This window comes from Canis lupus, chromosome 5, assembly GCF_003254725.2.
Source record: "Canis lupus dingo isolate Sandy chromosome 5, ASM325472v2, whole genome shotgun sequence".
Taxonomy (NCBI): domain Eukaryota; kingdom Metazoa; phylum Chordata; class Mammalia; order Carnivora; family Canidae; genus Canis; species Canis lupus.
Genome location: NC_064247.1, coordinates 63,892,143 through 63,912,438, shown reverse-complemented (window position 1 = coordinate 63,912,438; position 20,296 = coordinate 63,892,143). Strand labels below are relative to the sequence as shown.

Below are 20,296 nucleotides of genomic sequence, written 5' to 3'. Positions count from 1 at the left end.
GACATTCTGTAGTAAAGAAGGACACAGACACCCTGCACACTGGTTTCCCTCACTGGTGAGTGAAAAAGCATAGCACAGGACAGGGTGTAAAATAAGTCTTTCTGTGTGAGAAGGAGATGATATATTTGTAATAAGACTGTATGCAGGGTCAGCATGTAGTGGAAGATTTCTCAATTTATAACTTTGCATACCTTTGAACATCAAACCAGTCAAATTAGCCAACACCAATTTGCACAGTTATTTCTGTGTTCTTACAAATTTCAGGGCCCACACAGCCCTTTGAAGCTCATCCCACCAGCAAGATCACTTGTCAGCTGTGATGTAAAACTTCCTTTACTCCAGGCTGTGAGGAAGACAGGATACCAGAAAAAGGATCATACAGCAACTAGTGTCTGAGTAATACATTTGGAAAGTCATGGATTCATTTTTAACCATCCTGTATTACCTGTTCAAACATGAATCAATTCAAACTTTGTAAAGGACTTCAAATGTCTTCAATAGGAAGCAAACAGTGTCCTCAAGTACGTCCCTACTCTTGATATCCTCTCCTTGTCCTATGTCACACAGAACAGCCCTGCCTGCTGTCCTCTCCACTTTCCATGACCTTCTAGGGTTCCCTCTTGTTCCCTTGGCAGGGCTCTGGAACTTCAGTATCCCGTCCCATGCTGTGGATTTCCTCCTTCCACCCTCTCCCCCTGTTCAGACTCAACTATGTGTAACCGCAGTGTCTTGAAGAATGCCCAGTCTCAGGGCCCTTCCTTGGACCTGTCCTGTGCTCCATTTCAGAGATCAACCATGGCCTGGCTCTATCTGGCATCCCTTGGGATACATAGCCTTTATCATTATCCCAAAATAAACCTAATGTACAAAACCATGGCCTCTTGAATTTCAGCTTTTCCTCTTGGACCCTTAAGCCCTGCCTGGCTGCAAGGAGCATGACAAAGAGGGCATTCAGGGGCCTCTGAATCATGGCAACAGGGGGCCTGGATGCTCACTGCCCTCAATGTGCATGGGTCCCTTGAGAGAAGCTGACCTGCTTTTTAATCTGAAGTAGAATGAATAAGGTGGGGGCAGAGAAAACCTTTGCATTCCATCACCACAGGTGAAGTGGTTCTGCTTGTGCCTGGGGGAGTACACTGGTCTCTAATCTCAAATTGTCTTTATTATTAAACCAAATTGCCCATGTACCTGACTTGCTCTGAACTTTGTCTCAAAACACTCAGAGCATTCTTATGACGTCATCTTGGGCCCTGGAGCCCTGAACTGCTCTCCTGGAATGATGTAACTGTAGTCCACAGCCCACCAGTGAATCCAGCACTGAATTATGTTTTTGAACCCCATCAGGAGCCTAAAATTAGGACCCTATAGCTTTTGTGTCTGCAAAGATGCTCAGAGGTATAATTTCTAGAGCTTTTTAATCTATGGCCATCTGCAGTTATGAGCCACCCACCCCTCTGATTGCATTTGCCATGGTATGGGCATGATCTACACATGGTTTCCTCAAAGCATCCAACACAGACTACGGGAAAAAACAACATAATTGGTGGGGCTCCTGGCTCACATAAAGCACTGTAGCTCCTACCCACCTACAGAGACTGTGTTTCTTTGTGTGCTGTTTCCACTGAGAAGGGGTGGGGAGGGATCTGGGTGGATTTTCCACTAGTCCCTCCCAAGCAGAAGGCATCAATGCCCAGTGCTCACCAAATATGTGTGAACAAACGGCTTGCACCACAAGATGAATATTTGGGAGCATCTTTGCTAATGTGATAAAGTCATGAAGTAATTCTCTAATTCCAATTGGTGGTTAGTCAATATACTCAACCTTTCTATCCTGTCCTAAAGCACAGCAGCCTATAGTGACTGACGATGTCCCTTCCCCAAGATTCTACATCTACTGGAAATGAAGAATAAAGAATGTGTTTTTAGGAGTAGGCTACAGGTGATCCCTTAACTATCAAAATTACCTTCATCCAAAGCTTTCCAAGTTGAGTTAATGATCGACCACAATCAATTTCTATTGTTCTCAGTTGAAACTCTTTTTAAATAGCTGGAAATATGTGGCTTTATTTAAATTTATTTATTTAAATCCAAGTGGCAAGTTCCAGTTATGGAAGGGCTAACATTTCTTTGATTCTGATGTTCTGTGGACAGATAGCTAAATGTTTTAACTCTGGAGCCACTTTCACCTCAAATAAACCCCAGTTCCCATCTTAACCAGGAGCTGCTCAGCTTATGGTAAAAAGCAGGTATATGTTCTTTCCCTTGGTGCATGTAGCCCAGATGAGGATCAGTTTACCCACGAGTTCATTCTGAAGTCATGAGCCCTCCGTGGGACTTAAAATATGCATTAGACTTTTTTTTAAAAAGATTTTATTTATTTATTCATGATGCATTAGACTTTTTTTAACTTTTTTAAAAAATTATTTTTTATTTTTATTGATAGTCACACACAGAGAGAGAGAGAGGCAGAGATATAGGCAGAGGGAGAAGCAGGCTCCATGCACCGGGAGCCCGACGTGGGATTCGATCCCGGGTCTCCAGGACCGCACCCTGGGCCAAAGGCAGGCGCTAAACCACTGCGCCACCCAGGGATCCCCTGCATTAGACTTTTTAATCAAAAGTATGAGTTGGAAAAAAAAAAAAAAAAGTAGGAGTTGGGCTTGGTACTCTTCCACAGGAAGGAAATGAGGAAATAGTTATCTTGACTTTGACTTGTGACTAAGAGGTAGAACTTGTCACTGTACCTAGAGTTCCCACCAACCAGGTCAGAAGCTAGTTGCATCTAGTTGCCTAGAGTCCTGGGAAAATTTGATCAGGTTTCTCTTCTAGTGGATTCATGCATCATTTTTTTTTAAGATTTTATTTATTCATGAGAGACACACGGAGAGAGGCAGAGACACAGGCAGAGGGAGAAGCAGGCTCCTCGTAAGGAGCCCAATGTGGGACTTGATCATGGGACCGGGATCATGCCCTGAGCCAAAGGCAGACGCTCAACTGCTGAGCCACTCAGGCGTCCTCATGCATCATTTCTGATTCTAAGCTTAAAAGTGGCTCTTAGGCTCCCAGTCTACAATGTTGGAATCCCTCTCACTGCAACCACCACCCTTACACCATGTGGGGCTTCCTCCACACTGTAGGCCCATTTCTATGTCTCATCTGGTACTTTCTGCGGGATGGGGTGGTGGTGGTGGTAAATGACCTAAGAGGAGAACAGGTACAGTTTCTTTCTTTTACGTTTTTAAAAATTTAAATTCAATTTGCCTACATGTAGACAGTACAGTTTCTACAAACATCTAGAGAGCTGAAGAATGCTTCTGCTTCCTCATTTTGGTCATGGGGACAAATTTTCAGATGTCAAGAGGTAAGTACTCTTTTGGTGTATCGATTAGGTTTACTTTCCATTATGCTATTTTGAATAATCAAAGCTTTGTAAATCTTATAATTTAAAAATAAATTACTTAAGAACAAAAAAAAAAGGAACACAAATGAAATAAGTAGACCTAACTTTTATAATTTTCAGTAAAATCTCCATGTTCTGAATCTTGCTGGCTAATGTCTTGGAAGGTACATGGGGAAATCCCTGAAAAAGTTATTAATCCCAGATCAGAAAGGATATTGTACTCTTAACGTGGGTGAACTCAAGGGCCACTGGTCAGCCAGGTGTGAGTCATCATCTCCATGAGCCCCCTCACCAAGGCCCATGCTCGTTGAATGAGATCCTAAAACCGTGTGGTCAATTAGGGAAATGTGAGGTCCTTTGAAGAATAGGGAAGGAACTTCTTGCTACCACCCAAGCAGCTTCCAATTATGGTGATTATCACCTTCTGCTCTGCTCAGTTGCATGGAAGGGTGCCCCTCCTAAGAATGCTCCAACTATGCAGGACAGCAGGGGTGAACCAGCCTACAGTAGAAGCAATGACTCTAGTTTCTGAGGAACTGGTGATGAGACTTACATGACCTGAGGTGTTGTGAATGGAAGTCTTTATTCTCCTGGAATCTGAAAGCAGAAACCACCCCTGTGTGGGCCCATCAGGAGCCTCACTGCACTGGGGGAGGACAGTTCTCAGAGCACATACACCTGGCGTTGTGTGACTGAGGAACTTTCCTAAACCACCGTATAGATGCTATTACTTCTCCACAGATAAGACTCTTCACAGGTTTCTTACTGCTGTCCTAAGGTAGACTTTGAAATTTTTCACTTACCTCTATTAATCACCACCGGGGTGGGGGTGGGGGTAAGAAGTAAAGATCTGACAGGGAAGATTAACCTGAGTCCTAGGTTCTTTGCACAATTTATACAGCAGATACCCTACCTCCCCCACCTCCTGGTCTCTGTTTCCTCCCACAAAGCACCAAATGCTGTTATTTTGACTGTGTAACGCTTGGAGAACTGAAAGTTGCCCAGCTATTGAATATAAAGACTTTGGCACAATTTGTCTTTATCAAATTCCTGTTTGAAGATTAACAATCCGGATGGGACCATCTGACAGTAGGGCCCCAGGTGACAGCCTATGCCCTATGCCAAATCCTCATCCCCTTTCCTCAAGGTGAAATGGCCACCTGGTTTCTATATTCCGTTGCTTGTCATCACCAGGGAACTTGGAAAGACCTGCCACGGAATCTCCTGCTCCTCCTCCCCGCCCCCTTCCCAGGGATCCAGGTTTGGGACCAACTGCCTCACTGCCATTTATCTTCCAGGCGCATTCTGGCTCTGCTATTCTGATCCGATACAACTATGGCTCAAAAGGTCTTGGGATCTGCCTGAATAAAGTTACCCATATGCTTGGCTGCCTGGAATGAAGGCACACATTCAAAAGGGGAGTGTTGCATGACACTGGTGAATGATGCTGCCGTTTACTTTCCACAGAGAGCTCGAGCATTTAATTCAGACACGGGTCTCCTGCTGGACAGGGTCCTTCATCAAGTGCTTCACAGCGCTGGGTCTCCCTGGCTCACATTACCCGAGAGTAAGTGACCTCCTGAGGTCACCTTGCCAGCGGCCCATCGCACCCCCCCCTCCCCGCGCGCCACTACAGGTATCTGCCTGTGAGCTGGGGGTGGGGGTGGAGGGGTCCGCAGGCCTCTGGACTCCCTCCAGCAGCCCAGCAACAAACGTGCCCCAGGCCCCGCAATCACTGCAGTGTCTTCGGCGGGGTGCCGGTTACACCCGCTGAGAGAGCCTCGGGAGCGCGCCTCCCTTCGGCCGGGATCCCAGCCTCCCCCCAGCCTGCCTCTCCCCTACCCCGCGCCTCTCCCCCCTCCGCCCCGCCCGGCGCCCTCCCAGCTTCCCTCCGCTCGGCGTCCGCAGCGCAGACCCGCTCCACTCCCTCGGGTCCCTCCTTTCCCCTCCCCCATCCCCTCCCCCTCCCCCTCCCGCCCCGCCCTCACCTGCGGCCGCTCGCAGGGGCGGGGCCGCCCGAGGATGACAAAGCAGCGGCCGGCGGCGCGGGACCCGCCCCCCTGCGCTGGGCGGGTGCGTCGGCCGCCCCGGCGCGGCTGTTATGGAAACGGGCAGGGCGCGCAGGAGGCGATAATGGGGCGGCCATGGCCGGGGCCGGCAGGTGCAGCACGGACGCTGCCGGGGCGCCGGGGGCCGGGGGCGCCGGGCGGCCGGAGCCGGGGGAGCTGTCCCTGGAGGAGGTGCTGAAGGCCTACGAGCAGCCCATCAACGAGGAGCAGGCGTGGGCCGTGTGCTTCCAGGGCTGCCGCGGGCTGCGGGGCGCGCCGGGTGGAGGGCGGCGCATCCGGGACACGGCGGACATCCTCCTGCGGCGGGACGGCTCGGTCAGCGCGCGGCGGGAGCCGGGAGCCGCGGGTGAGGCCGGCGGGGGTGTGCGGTGTAGGGTGCGCGGGCCGCGACCCTCCGCTCCCCTCCCCTACCTTCTGTCCCAGCCCTCCGCTACCCTCCCCTTCCCTCCCTTCCCCTGTCCTTGCCCTCCTCGGCCTTACCCCTGCTCTCCCGACCCTCCCCTCCGTTCGGCCCCTCCCCTCCGCTCCCCTCTTCTCTCCCCCTCTCCCTCTGCTGGGCCTGGAGTGGAGCCCCCATTCTGCGCCCTCCTCCCATCCTGGAACCGGCAGCCCTTCCACACCCTCCCTATCCTGAACCTGGAAGTCCCATGCTTCTCCCCATCCTTCTCTTTCTCACCCGGTCTAGGATACCCCCTCCCTTTTCTGGAACCCTTCCCTAACCATCCGTCTCTTAATGTCTGCTGTCACTTGGGCATGTTTTCCTCAAGGGAGAAGGATTTTGGTTTTTGATGGCTGAGTACCTTCAGCAGACCCAATTCTGCCTCTCTTATCCCCAGTTCTCCCCACCTGGGGCTAGTTCCTTCTGCTTTGGGGGTGTGTAGCCCTAGTCTTTTTAATCCAGTGATTCATGATGTGGAATGCTCATTGCATTGATAACTGCAGATGCCTTAGGCTGCAAAGGAACAAGTGTCCTCTTGAAGCTTTTTTTCGTGGGAATGAGAGTGGGAAGAGGGGGCTGTGTCTCCCTTGGAATCCCTGCAAATTCACCAGTTGCCTGGGTTTAATAGCAAGAAGAATGTGTAAGATTTGGGGGACAGCCTGCTTGATCTTCTATGCTTAATCACCAACAAGAACAAATAATCCTTTGAAAGATATTTGAAGTCTACTCAAAATAGTGAGTTTAAGTGATTTTATCCTCTTTCTTAGAAAAAAAGAAAGTATTTTCTTTCCTGGAGAACTGGAGTGCTAGTCTGGAGCATATGCTGATATTAACCCTGTGGGGAAGCACAAAGGCTCTGTGTACTGGCAGAGAGCGGGGCCTTCTCCAGCCCTGAGAACGGTGGTTCGCAGAGGTCCTTACAGGCTGGTTTCCATCCCTGCTGTGGTGACAGGGAGGCCCTGTCAGGGCCCTGCTTTGCTCTGGGACATTTGCACGTTTCTGCATTTCACACAAAAAGCTCCAACATATTTGACAGATGAATAAGAGTTGGTACAGACATAGTATTATTCCGATTTTATACTCCGTGAAGCTGAGACTCACGCTTTCTCAGAGTTACACAGCAAGAGGATTTCGATTCAGCCTCAGATTCTTGCTGCCTGTGTGCAAGGTCTTCACAGGTGGGATGGGAGCATCTCCCCGGGGGGGCCTAGATGCTGCATATTTACAAAGAGCTTGTTTCCTGCAGCTGTATTTTCCTGTCTGTGCCACTCCGTATCCCTGGAGATGACAATATAACCCAAGATCTGGCTCCTGGCACCACGTAGTGGGATAGGACTGTAGGGACCTGCCTGATCTGGCCCTCTGATTTTAAAGATGGGAAAACTGAGGCACAGAGGGCTAGCTGGTTAAGACTCATGGCCCTGCATCTCTCTAACTGGGGTGTGTGTGGCAAGCCATGTTTACTTTCTTTCTTTCTTTTTTTAAGATTTCATTTATTTATTTGACAGAGGGATAGAGTCCGCACAAGTGGGGGTGCTGAGAGAGGGAGAAGCAGGCTCCATCTCAGGACCTTGAGGTCATGACCTAAGCCAAAGGCAGATTCTTCACCTGCTGACAAGCGCCCCGTCAAGCTGTGTTTCTTACTGGTACTCTTTTTTTTTTTTTTTTTTTTAAGATTTTATTTATTTATTCATGATAGTCACAGAGAGAGAGAGGCAGAGACACAGGCAGAGGGAGAAGCAGGCTCCATGCACCGGGAGCCCGACGTGGGATTCGATCCCGGGTCTCCAGGATCGCGCCCTGGGCCAAAGGCAGGCGCCAAACCGCTGCGCCACCCAGGGATCCCTCTTACTGGTACTCTTAACAAGCACCTTGAGGGCTGTCCAAAGTATTGGTGGTCAGTGGGTCTTCTCTAGTCCCCAGGAGACTCTGCTTCTTGCTGCCTCCACACCCACAGCCTGACCGGAAGTCTGTGTTGGGCTTTAAAGCTAACACGTGGCCACTCCATGACTCCATGGTGATTTACAAGCCGGGGACGTCAGGGAGCCCAATTTCATTTTCCATTCAGTATGATCTTTGGTTTCTGTTCATAAACACGTCTCATAAAGGTGGTTGAGGTTTATGACTTGCTACCTCTTTAAAGATTAAGAAAAATAGGCACCTGGTGGCTCAGTGGGTTAGGTGACTCTTACTCTCAGCTCAGGTCTTGATCTTGGGTTGGTGAGTTCAAGCTCCATATTTGGGTTCCATGCAAGTCATGGAACCTACTTAAAAAAAAAAAAGATTAAGAAAAATATATTACCCTGAACTCTCTCTTCACTTCTGTTGAGCTTTCATGAATCAGCTGAAACATTAGTCCCTCAAAGTGTCTCCCCCAGCATTTCTCCAGGACTCAAATGAGTGGTAAATTCTTGAAGGATGTATATTTATTTCTTGCCATGAATAGCAATTGGGAAAATCAGGATCATTTAACCTTGCCTCTCCTGGGCTCTCAGGACAAAGTTCTGGTAAACCTAGCATCAAGTAAATTTTAAAATAAGTGTATAGAAATCAACAAAACTAAGCCACATTTGGGGGAATGACTAATATCCTAGCATACCAGGTGTAGTATGTCTCTCCTTTTCCAGCTAAGTGCAGAAAAAGTCCTCGCCTCCATTCTGAAGACGTATAACTACTTGGAAGCCCACTCTTTTTTTTTTTTTTTTAAGTGGGGAAAATGTGTTAATATGTGAAGTTATTTTTGAGAGGCCATTATTAAAACCTTTTCATGGGGAAGGGTTACTTTTTTTTTTTTTTTAATTGAGGTGAGAAACTCAGTCAGGCATCACAGTGAATGCCTGTACACAGCCGTTGCCTGAGGCAAAGCTAATTCCCTAAATACAGCGTGGTCAACGATCGATCCATCTATTGATCGGGTGACCCTGCAATGCTTTCAGGACATTGTCCTCTTGGTGCCCTCCTGGGCAGTTCACCCCAGGAGACTGCTTCTCAGTGCCGTGTTTGGCTGTCCCCTTGACGGAAAGACCACCTGCCCTTCTGCTGGTGAAACATTTCTCCAGGCACCAGCGCTACAGATGACCAAGGAAACCCCCTTGGGCAGGCAGCAGCTAGACATTAGTGTTGACAAAAGTGTGTCCGAGATGAGGGTGAGCTCATTATCTCCCACCTTTCCCATCCTGCTTGTGCTGATTTACACACTGTCCTACTTTTTTTTTTTTTATGCCATAACTTTTCACAGACCCTACTCTTCAGCTTGGGTACCTCATGTGAGCTGTCCACCAGACCCCACCTGCCCCTCTAGCCCCTCCAGCCTCTTCCTGTTCCTTCTCTGTAGGGTTCAGAAGCCAGGTGCCCCCATGGCCCCCAAAGCACTGGCACCTGTCCGCAGGCTAAGCCTCTTCAAGTGGCTCACCGCTGCACAGACCCAAGGCCTTCTCAACTCAACTCATTTTCAGCCCTGAGTTTCAAGCACAGAAATGACTAGTAGTCTGTCCTGCATTGGATGGCGGTGTCCTGTGTCATGAGTTCCATGGGGCCCAGAATTCTTTTTTTCACCTCAGCCCAGTGGCTAGAGAAATAGCATTGCTAAGGAGCAGGCTTTGGCATCTCACCAGTGGCCCGGTCCTCCTCCATAAACTGGGATGATGGTAGCATGTGCTTGAGGAGGGGTGAAGACCAGTGAGGGAGCATCAGTACAGAGCCCTGGGCCCAGGAAGTATGTATGTGCACAGACACAACACCCACACGCACACAGATGCCCACACAGACATACAGATGCACACAGACACACACGCACACATGCCCACATAGACATACAGATGCACACAAACATGCATGCACACAGATGCCCACACAGACATACAGAGGCACACACACATGCACATGTACATGGGTCTACCTGCCCCATTGTAGATGTTCTCTCAGGTCCCCTGGCCCTGTGTACCCTCTCCCAGGAACTGAATGGGGTCCATGGCCACCAGGAATGGCTGTGGGCCATTGGTGTTCTAGGAGGCCCTGTTAGTCCTGTGGCCCCAGCTGGTGAAGCTGAACTTGCTGGGTCTCAGTGGGAGGTCCCCTTTTCAGTGACTGAGGACTGCCTTTTTAGCTTGCCTGTAGTTTTGTTGATGGCTCTCCACACAGATGAACTTGCAGATGAATGTTGATGGGCACTGTCCAGCGATGGTGTCCCCCTGACATGCTAGGGAGAAGTGAGAGCTGCTTGGAAGGATGAAATCCTGCTTCTGGAGCAGAGAATATTCCCCTCTTGGCAAATCTCACAGAATATTTCTGGTTGAAATATTTTCTTTCAGTCAGGTCCTGCTCATATAACTTTTATTCTGGGTTCTTGACTCCTCACCAATGCTGCCCCAGCAAGAATGACACCCATTCTTGCTGTCACGTGGGATCCTTGGCGCTCTGGGGCTTTTTTTTTTTTTTTTTTTTTTTTGCTTTTGTGGCATCTTGGGAGGGTCACCCAGTCAAGACGTAGCATAGAGATGAAGCCAAGCCACCCAGGGAACTGGAGGGCACTTTGCTTTACAATCCAGGGTGACAGCAGCTGATGTTTTCAGGCCCTTGCAAGGATGTGCTGGGGGCAGTAATGGGCTTACTTTTGTTTACAGCCTTGACACTGTTAGGATCCCCATTGTGCAGATGAGAAGACTGAGGTTCCCAGAGCAAGGATCCAATGGGGGACCAGCTGGGCTCCAGCCCTGTGCTCCCCCCTCCCGCGCCCCCCCCCCCCCCCGGCATGGGGCAGCATTGGGTACCACAGGAATGGCAACAGTCTCCTGCTCCAGGGGGCACCTCACCCAGACCTACCTTTGGAAGCAGCACCTTCAGGGTTACATGCATGGGTGCTCACAGAATTTTTGGCTGCAGTCCTAGGAACAGGAAGGAGTTCTGCTGGGTGCACTTGCCTAGGGTCCCTGTGTACATTTCTTGATGATGTAAAACCTCATCCACAGAAACATCCACATACTTCCTTGTATGTGGAGTAGGGGCCAGTGGGCATGGTGAGGTTCCTGGTTCTGCGTGCAAGGGGAGGGTGTGGGCCCTGGGAGGATGCCCTTCTGGGTGTGACTGTGTGAGGCAGATAGCATTCCTGATTTCTTTTCACCTCTGAGCAGAGATTATCTCCAGGCATTCCCCAAAAAGACGTCTGTGAGATGCTACAGCCTGGGGTTGGCTGCCACAGATGACCAGGATAAGCTTAGTCTGTGTGGCTGCTTTGGCCCAATACCCACCCAGCTGTTTGCAGGTTCTGCCCTGTGCTTTCAGGAGAGGCTGCAACTCTCAAGAAGGTGTCCTTGGGGTCCCTGTGCACCTGCAGATTGGCTCATGAGGGATACAGCCCCAGTGTCTCTGCTACCTTCAGGGCCCTGATCACCCCCACCATGGAGGTCTTCACAAAGAAGGGGTTCTCTGTCTCCTGTGATGGAATCAATTGTCTTTTCAGTTGGGCACCAGGGGGTGACCTGTGGGGGCAGAAAGTATTTGAGTGGCTCCCACAAAGGAAGCATTGTGACACTGGTTGGTCTGGTCCTGGGATGTGGCCATTTAAACAAATATGCCAGTGAGTATCAGCTGCAGGAAGGCTCTAGAGTTTCTCTCTCATCCTGTTCGATTCCTCAGAGGGAGTTTGGCCTCCAGTAAGGACCCAGTCAAGGAGGAAGCCTGCCTGGAAGTGGCAACCTGGGGATGAGGCCGATCAGCATGGGCAGAGTTCCGGGTACCTCTCCTTGTCTTTAGCTCTGCCTGCAATCACCACTTGTTCAGTGTTCACATTTGGGTGTACTCAAAGAGACAAAGTGGTACTCCTGAAACCAATATTGCACTGTATGTTAACTAACTAGAATCTAAGTAAAAATTTGGAAAGAAAAAGATGCAAGACATAAGAGTTTAGAAGCAGGGTGTAAGAGTTTCCTTTGGCTACAGTAAACAATTTACACAAAGTCACTACTTAAAACAACACACATTTATTTTGTTACAGTCAGAATGGTCAAAATCCAGGATAATCTCTTTGCCTTAAGGTCAGCTGGTGAGCAAGTTTACTTCCATCTGCTATCCCAGTTCCCCTTCCAAGAGTAGGTAGGCCCTATGAAAAGTTTTGGTATCAAAACTTTTGAGGTAACATAACATGTCCACAGGTCCTGGCAATTGGAACATAGACAGTTTGGGGGCCATTGTTCTGCCCATAATGAAGGGGAAAGAGTTACATGGGTAGAATGAACACTCTTCCTACCACCTGGTTTCTTCCTATCAACAATATCAGAACATGGACTCTGGAGTTAAAGTTCTACCTAATGCTTTACTGGGGCTCTTCTCACCCTGGAGTCCACTGGTGGGCATGTTAAATACAGGTTCTTGGATTGCTGGGTCCCATCCTGATAAGCCTGATTCTGCCCAGGTCTGGGGTGGCCCTAAGAATCTGCGATTCTGACAAGTTCCTAGTAATGCTAATGCTGCTGGTTCCAGAACCACTCTGACCACCAATCTACTGTCTGTGGATTCTACACACCACACCCTAAGAAGAGGTCACCCACCTCTTATTGGAAACACCTCCAGGGCCAGGACCCATTCCATCTTCAGGTGACTAGAATGGCCCCAGTGAAGGGAAGAACTATTGGTCCCGGTGTTGGCTCCAGAGCAAGGCTATATGGATTGGATCTCAGCCAGGTGACTTTGGGCTAAGTTTCTCACCCTCTCTGGGCTGCATTTAGGGCCAATGGTGGGGACTACATGAGATGGGCCCCCAAAAGTACTCAGGAGGTTCAAGTGAGTCATCCTTAGCCAGGGGGGAGGAGTCCTCAGAAGGGAATGCGTCCTTTCAAGCCTGCTACCTGTCTGCCATGACTATCGGTGGGGGCTTTCTGGGGTAATCTCCAGGATACCCTAGCAGACGCTGGGTGTAAAAGTTCTGTAGGAGCAGAGGAGCACTGACCTTTCCCTTACTAGAACTTGGTGAAAATGCAGAAGGTTGACAGTATTATTGCTTGGAGTGTGGGGAGTCTCTGACGCATTTCCTGGTCTTGGGTCTCCCCTGGAATTGATTCAAGTCATGGCGGTCCTAGATTCTTGCTGCAGGGGAGGAAATCACACCCTGTGGGTGGTGTGTGAGTGGATGGAGAAGCAGCCTGATGTCAGCCATGGCTGTGGAGAAGAGCAGTTCTGGAAGCGAGATCCAGGAGGAAGAGCCTGCCACCAACTTCTGAAGGCATCTGCCCCACTGAGCTCTCCCCTTGTTTGCTGAACACACACACAACTTCCCGGATTTGAGTAGGCGCTTTCCCCTTAGCTTGGGTTTGCTACCAGCTCACTTCTAGAAGCCAATGCTTGATCTCAGACATTACTTAAGTTTTAAAGTTGTTTCTTGACAGTGAAACAAGCATTTATTGAAGCATTTACTAGATGCCAGACACTACATGGTTTTTGTTTTGTTTTGTTTTTTAAGAATTTATTTGTAAGTAATCTCTATGCCTTACAGTGTGGGGCTCAGACTCAACCCTGAAACCAAGAGTCACATGTTCTTCCAGTGGAGCCGGCTGGGTGCCCCTGGTTTTGTTTAATCTTTACAACAACCTGTGTGGTAGGTGATACCCGTCCTGTATAAAGACTCTGAGGAACCTATTGTGTCACTTTTGGGTCCATGTTTGCTCCAGACCATGAGCTCCTGCCCTGGATTGTGGGAGAGCAAGGCGGACACTGCGCTCTTGCTCATTCTCACACTTGCACAAAAATTAATTTCTTGATGCCATAGCACATGTTCCAAATTCAGCAAGTGTAAAGGGAAACTGTTGGAGTCTCCTGCCAGCCTTCTCATAATAGGAGCAGACTTAGTGGACGTGTTTTATGTCTATACCAGCGTGCAGGTTCATACAGCTCCTTCTCAATACGGGGGCTGCCCTCTGCTCTTCCCCTTAATAGGGAGCTCAGTTTGTCTCATTACAAAGGATACCTCCTCCTTTTTAGGGGCTGCCTGGTGCCCCCTCCTGCAATGTCCCCACATATCTTCTGTGGATATCTGTGTGTCCAATGGTTCACTGGTACGAAGGGCATTCCTGTGAGTGACGGGCTCAGTTACCCTGCCATGTGGGACAGACCGGCTTACTCAAGGCAAACAGGGATGAAGTTCTGAGAGATGTTGCAGGTTGCCTTCCTTGGGATTGTTGCCATTCCCCACCAGCACTGAGGGGGGCCCTGCAGGGGCCTTGGACTGTCCACCCTGCCTCTTAGCCACAGAGGTGTTCCTGAGAACTCAGCCAGAGGAGCAGAGACAGGAGCTACCTGGGCTCAAGCTAGAACCCCTACCCCTTTGTCATCTGTGTGCATTGTTGGTAATTAAGAACCCTATGGTGCCCGGCAGCCTGGGGGAGCCTAGTGGAACCAGTGCTGTAGCCTCCCCACACCCCTGCACGTGTGTGGTCTCCTCGGGGGTTGAAGAGGGGAATCCCTGGCTCCCCCATGACTGTTCCCTGTCCTGGCACCAAGCCTAAAGAGAGTCACAGGCAGGGTGACTGTGGGCTGAGCCTGGTCGGGAGGTCTGATGGCCCCATGGATGATATCATCATGGTGATCACAGCTGTCCACATCTTCACCGGATACTGTGTCCTAGGAGGTATCTGCGTCTGCTCCCCCACGTGTCTGTTGAGGTAACCTTGTGAGTTAGGTTGGGCAGGTATTGTCTCCATCTGTGGGTGAGGAAAGGAGGTCAGAGAGGCGAAACCCTCAAGGTCGTGACCACACATAGGTAGGGGTCTGGCCTAAACTGCACTTCTCCTTCCCTATGCTCCCCACCCAGGCACAGAGGGGTGAGGCTGTCAGACCACTGTCCTCCTACCACCTACCCCACCTGCTGGGTAGGGGGAAGCACTTCCTCTGGGAGCTTCCACTACAAAGTCCAAATCATCTTTCATCTTATACTAGCGGGGCATGTCCTCATTTCCTTTTTTTTTTTTATGTCATCATTTCCAAGAAAACTCCCTAGTGTCTTGATTTCTCCTCATTTGTTATTTTTTTAATTTTTTAAAAATTTTTAAAAAATTTTTTATTTATGATAGTCACACACACACACAGAGAGAGGCAGAAACACAGGCAGAGGGAGAAGCAGGCTCCATGCACCGGGAGCCCGACGTGGGACTCGATCCCGGGTCTCCAGGATCGCGCCCTGGGCCAAAGGCAGGCGCTAAACCGCTGCGCCACCCAGGGTTCCCTCATTTGTTATTTTATACACAAGACATCACAGTGGCTTTTCTTTCCCAGTACATCTTGGCAATGATGTTCTTCCTTACAGGGGGAGAGAAGCACCCAGTGGAGGGGCAGCCCCCCATCAATGTGATCTTTTTTTTTTTTTTAAAGATATATTTATTTATTTATTCATGAGAGATACAGAGAGAGAGAGAGAGAGAGGCAGAGACACAGGCAGAGGGAGAAGCAGGCTCCATGCAGGAAGCCCGATGTGGGACCTGATCCCGGGTCTCCAGGATCACGCCCTGAGCCAAAGGCAGACGCTCAACCCCTGAGCCACCCAGGTGTCCCCCATCAATGTGATCTTGATGGACCAGTGAGAATGCTTCCATCCTACCTGCCTCCATCTACTTCTGTCTGGGTCTCTCTACTTTCCCTCTAAGACTTTTTTATCTTTTTTTAATTTTTATTTTATTTTTAAGATTTATTTAGTTATGAGAGACACAGAGAGAGGCAGAGACACAGGCAGAGGGAGAAGCAGTCTGCACGTAGGGAGCCCGATGCGGAACTCAATCCCGGGTCCCCAGGGTCACATCCTGGGCCCAAGGCAGGCGCCAAACCGCTGAGCCACCCTAGGATCCCCTAAAACTGTTTTAAAAAAGCAGAAAGTCGTTTGCATAATCCCGTGTGACCATCCTGGCAACAAAGTTACTGTAGCTCAAGTTAGGACTCTGCACTTTGGGGTCTGGCATTGCTTGCTGGGGGCTCCGCCTCTGTCGTTTATTGGCTCAATGGTTTTGTGTGACATTCTGCACTGCCTGAGCCTCGGTTTCTTTGCCTGTGAAGAGGGAGTCATGGTACCAACCTGCATAAGGTCATTGTGAATTGAACCCATTATAAGTCATGTATTACTTTTGTAGCAAAGAGCTGGGCACAATCTCTGCCCTTAAGGGGTAGCTTGCTCCTCAAAACCCAAAGACCCCCAAGTCCTTGCAACTTGAAATATAGGTAGATTAACGAACACTTATTTTTGTTAACATATAGACTGTTTAAACCAGGGACATATGCGTTAAAATTATTCCAACCAGAAGGCTTCCTGTTGACCAGAGGACTGTGCGGTACTTAGTACGTAAAGGGTATTGAGAGGCTGTCTGACTCCCTCCCTTTCTTGGTCCTCAGGATAACTCAGGACACTGGCTGCTTCCAGGGAGTATCTTTGTTCTGAGTCTGATTTCTTCCACTTTCCATTGTCTTGATCTAGTCACAGCTACGGACTTGCATTGAATGCTCAAACATGGGCCACAGTATACTGCTTGCTGCTCACTTTCAACTTCCCTTATGTTCGGAGTAGATTGTTTTCCATTATTTTAATGGATCAGCCCAACACAAACTCCCTTTATCTTTGGCAATCTCCCTAGCTCTTAATGGCATTTTGAAAATATTTGCAGAGTTAGCAGGTTCACTTAGCAGAGATTTCATGGTTTATGTTTTTTTTTTTTTATGCCCTACCTCATTCCAAAAAGAAGGCGACTCAGGTTCACCCCTTAGCACAGGTTCTACTTGGATGCTTAATTCAAGGAAGGCTGTAGAAGTAGGTGGGTTTTCTGTGTCTCATCCAGCCTGGCATCTTGGGAGACCCCGGCGGCGGTGTGAGGGAGCAGCTGAAGCAGATTTTAGGGTTCCATGGTACATGGCCTCATCTGGGACCACCACTTACTAGCTGTGATACTTTAGGGCAAATTAGCTTATCTTTCTGAGCCTCTTTCTTCATCTGTGAAATGGGTAACAAAACCACCTATCTCCTAGGTGGTATATGGGTTACAATGAGTGAGCACTTTTAAACATGTTAATTCAGTGCCCTGTTTAATAATAAACATGATAAAATGCATACTGCCTAATGTATATTCAACCCAGAGATTCTGACTCTCTGATGGAGGCACCGACAGTTTGGGGGCAGATCTCCCAGTCTACAGATGGTGGCCAGATGCTGACTCCACTCAGCTCTTAGGAACTCCAGAGCAAAATCTGTTATTTCCCGGGTCTCTCATTTGACTCTGCTGTGATTTGGGGGCACATGGGTTCAGATTGTGAATTTTAGAGCATGAGGTCTTTCATCAAACAAGACTTAACTGACCTGCTTTCTCCTCATTCCCTCCTCACTCTAGCACCAACCATGCTTCCCCAGGGGAGAGTTGGCTGCTCCACTCTGAGGGGTCACTTTGGGGTGTGACTGGTATGTGGGGTGTAGGCAGGGGCTGTATCATTCTCCTGGCCACTGTACCTGGATGTCCAGCCCAAAGATGGATCCTCAAGTATCTTCCCAAATGACTGGCAGCTTGGCTTGTTTAAGCTTTCTGGTGTTCCACTGGAGCCTCTGGGGGCTACACTGTGTGTTCCTCAGAGGGAAGGTGGGTGGGTGGCCCTATTCGTCAGGGCTTGGGGATGCTGAGGCATGTCTTGACTGCCTGTTATCTCCTCTTGCAGAGTCCACAATGATGGTGTTGTCACCAGCCAGCTCAGAAGCCCAGGTACCTTTAAAATAATTTTTAAATTTACTTAATACACATTAAAAGTAACATATGTCATATAATGTAAATTAAAAAGCATGCAAAGTTACATAATTGTTTCCACGTGGTAGGACACAGATAAAATACTCAAAGGGCTTCATTGAAGGGACGTGATGAAGAGAGTGGGCAGGTGAGGATGCCCACTGGGGTGGTGTAGAATCTGACATGCCCTGGAGGGCCTGAAGCGGGGGTGGGGGTGACGGGACCCCACCTCACTCTCCCCTTCCACCCCCAAGCTCCTGGCATTGTCTCCCACTGAGCAGAGGGAGGGAGCACAGGTGATGTGGTCTGTGGGGTTGGCCTGCTGCGCACACAGTGTCAGTCAGAGGGTGGGTCTGGGGGGCCAAACAGGAAAACCAGCTTGTGACCAATGTCCAGGAACCCCCATCCCACCCACAATTAAAATCTCACCAATGTCTCCCTGTCCCATCCACCTGCCCCCAGGAATTTGTTCTGAATTTAATGTTTATCATTCCACTGCCTTTAAGAAAGCTTTATGCAAATATGTATTTATATATCGAACATAGTGTTACACCAGGGTAGCAGGGTGGTCACAGGCCAAAAAAGGCCATATAGTCTGTTGTGGAGAATTTTATCTTATTTTTTTATTTTTATTTTTAAAAATATTTTATTAATTTATTCATGATAGACATAGAGAGAGGCAGAGACAGGCAGAGAGAGAAGCAGGCTCCATGTGGGGAGCCTGACTTGGGACTTGACCCCAGGTCTCTAGGATCGCACCCCGGGGCCAAAGGCAGGCGCTAAACCACTGAGCCACCCAGGGATCCCTGTTGTGGAGAATTTTAAAACAATAATAAAATCATCCCAGAGTTTTCCTGCTTTTCCTTATTACTACATGCTGGCAGTTAATAATGTTGATGATAAGACACCCTTCCCAGCAGCATACTGCCTAAGACTGTCCAGAGCTCTATGAAGTGGTACTGTTGCTCTAGGTTGCTTTCTGTAATTCACTTCAGGGAAAAAAAAAAAAATGTTTTCAAGACTCCTCTCCATTTCTGACCTGCCTTTCTTTGCCCACTGAGAGTATTCTGGATACTTTTGTTTACCCAAAGCCCGGGAACATTCCCTTGCCTTTCAGACAGTGCTCCCAGGGCTGTCCCTCTTGCCCAGAGTGGAATGTGCATCTACCATCTACCACTCCAAAGGAGACCTGTTATCAATTTTGAAAGTATTTATAAGGAACTTTGTGGGGGGGGGGGGTCCAATCTGGACTCTTGTGCTCGGAGGCCCCCACAAATTAACCTGAGAGCCTCACCCCAGGAACTATGGCAGGAGGCCACTTGTCATATTAACCTAGATTCTTGCTACTGGCACCCAGCTAAAACTGTAAAACTATCCTGCAGCTTCAGCCGCTTCTCTCTGTGAGGCTTTCAGTTTGCAGGCTGCTCAGTTCTTGCAACACTATGGGCAGGGAGGGGTTGGAGGTTCTGAGACTCTGGCTGGCTGCCCAGATTTTTCCTTATGGGAAAGAACAGGCTCTTTGCCTTTCAGGGAGAGTTTCCAGTGTCTGCTGGAGCACAGAGAAGCTTTTAACGGTGCAGTTATCAGATAAGAGGCTCATGTTGGAGTTAACCCTTTAACTGTTGTGGTGCTAGTTCAGGCCAGCTACCAGAAGAAAGGGAGAGGCACGGGTGGGTTTGGGTGCTGCTCTGTGATGCGCTAGAGCAGGGGGTTTCCTGCGTGGCCTGTCTGTCCTGTTCCACGTGCAGCCTCCAATGGAGAGACCAGGACAGAGCTGCCCCTGGGTCAGCAGGGCCTGTGGAGTAGAGAGGGGGCATGATTGCTCCCACCATCTCCTTCCTGGCATCTACCTCTGGGCCAGGGAAGAATTCACTGGGAATTTGTGTGAACCATGGTTCTTGCCAGCCCAGCAGTCCTGATGGCTATGTGGGTTCTCTCTGGAGATCCTACTGCCCCAGGAGACTCCACCGGGCACTGGCCTTATGCCCTCTGACTCATGATTTGGGGTTGTGACCCTTGCCTGCCTAAAGCAGAGATAAAACCGCCTCCAAGGGTGGACTGGGGTTTTGTTGACTTTAGGCTGGAACTTTGCTCTATTGGAGTCCTTGCTCTTTGTAAGCAGGTCCACCCCTCTGCCGGTGTGGCCCCTCCAGGCTCAAGCATTTCTGCAAGATAGAGAAGGCTGTCTTGTGCCTATCCCCTGCTTAACACTGATTTTCTCCATATTGTCTTTCAGCTCTGCTCAGGCTAGCCCCCCCACCCCCACCCCGGGGTTGTTTTTTTTTTACATACAAGGCTTCAAGTGGTGGCAATGTAGGAAATGAGAGGAGAGGCCAGAGGCCTCTAAGATCCACCAGGCTGGGGGTGGAAGGTGAGGGCGTGGCTCTGTTTGCCACAAAGCAGCCTCCCACCTTGCAATAGGCTTAGAGCACAGGCTGCGGGCAGAGTGGAGTCCCAAGTCCAGCTCTGCCAGCTGCTAGCTGTGGTCAGGTAACCTGAGGTTCGGTGCCTTCCTCCTCTACCTGCAAACCAGAGGTTATCTCTTGGGTTGTCCTATACTTAAGCAGCAAAAGGGTCCCAGTAGTTAATGAGATGAGGCGTGCTATTGTAATTTTGTATCATTGTCATAAAGGGGAAATGTCAAAATATGAAA

The 20,296-nt window shown here is 49.3% G+C and overlaps 1 protein-coding gene across 2 annotated transcripts in view; it reads left to right on the top strand.

Annotated features, from left to right (window-relative positions):
- Positions 1 to 5,503: 5,503 nt before the first annotated feature.
- Positions 5,504 to 20,296, top strand: part of SPIRE2 (spire type actin nucleation factor 2) — a 32,447-nt gene continuing 17,654 nt past the window's right edge. Inside the window, exons 1-2 of one of the 2 annotated variants that reach the window (XM_025427175.3) lie at positions 5,504 to 5,815; positions 17,579 to 17,622. In XM_025427175.3, coding sequence (XP_025282960.1) covers positions 5,545 to 5,815; positions 17,579 to 17,622 — 315 coding nt within the window. In that variant the 5' untranslated portion in view covers positions 5,504 to 5,544. Of the gene's footprint in view, positions 5,816 to 6,137; positions 6,644 to 17,578; positions 17,623 to 20,296 lie in introns of those variants that run through there. The other variant, XM_025427176.3, reaches the window with a different exon arrangement.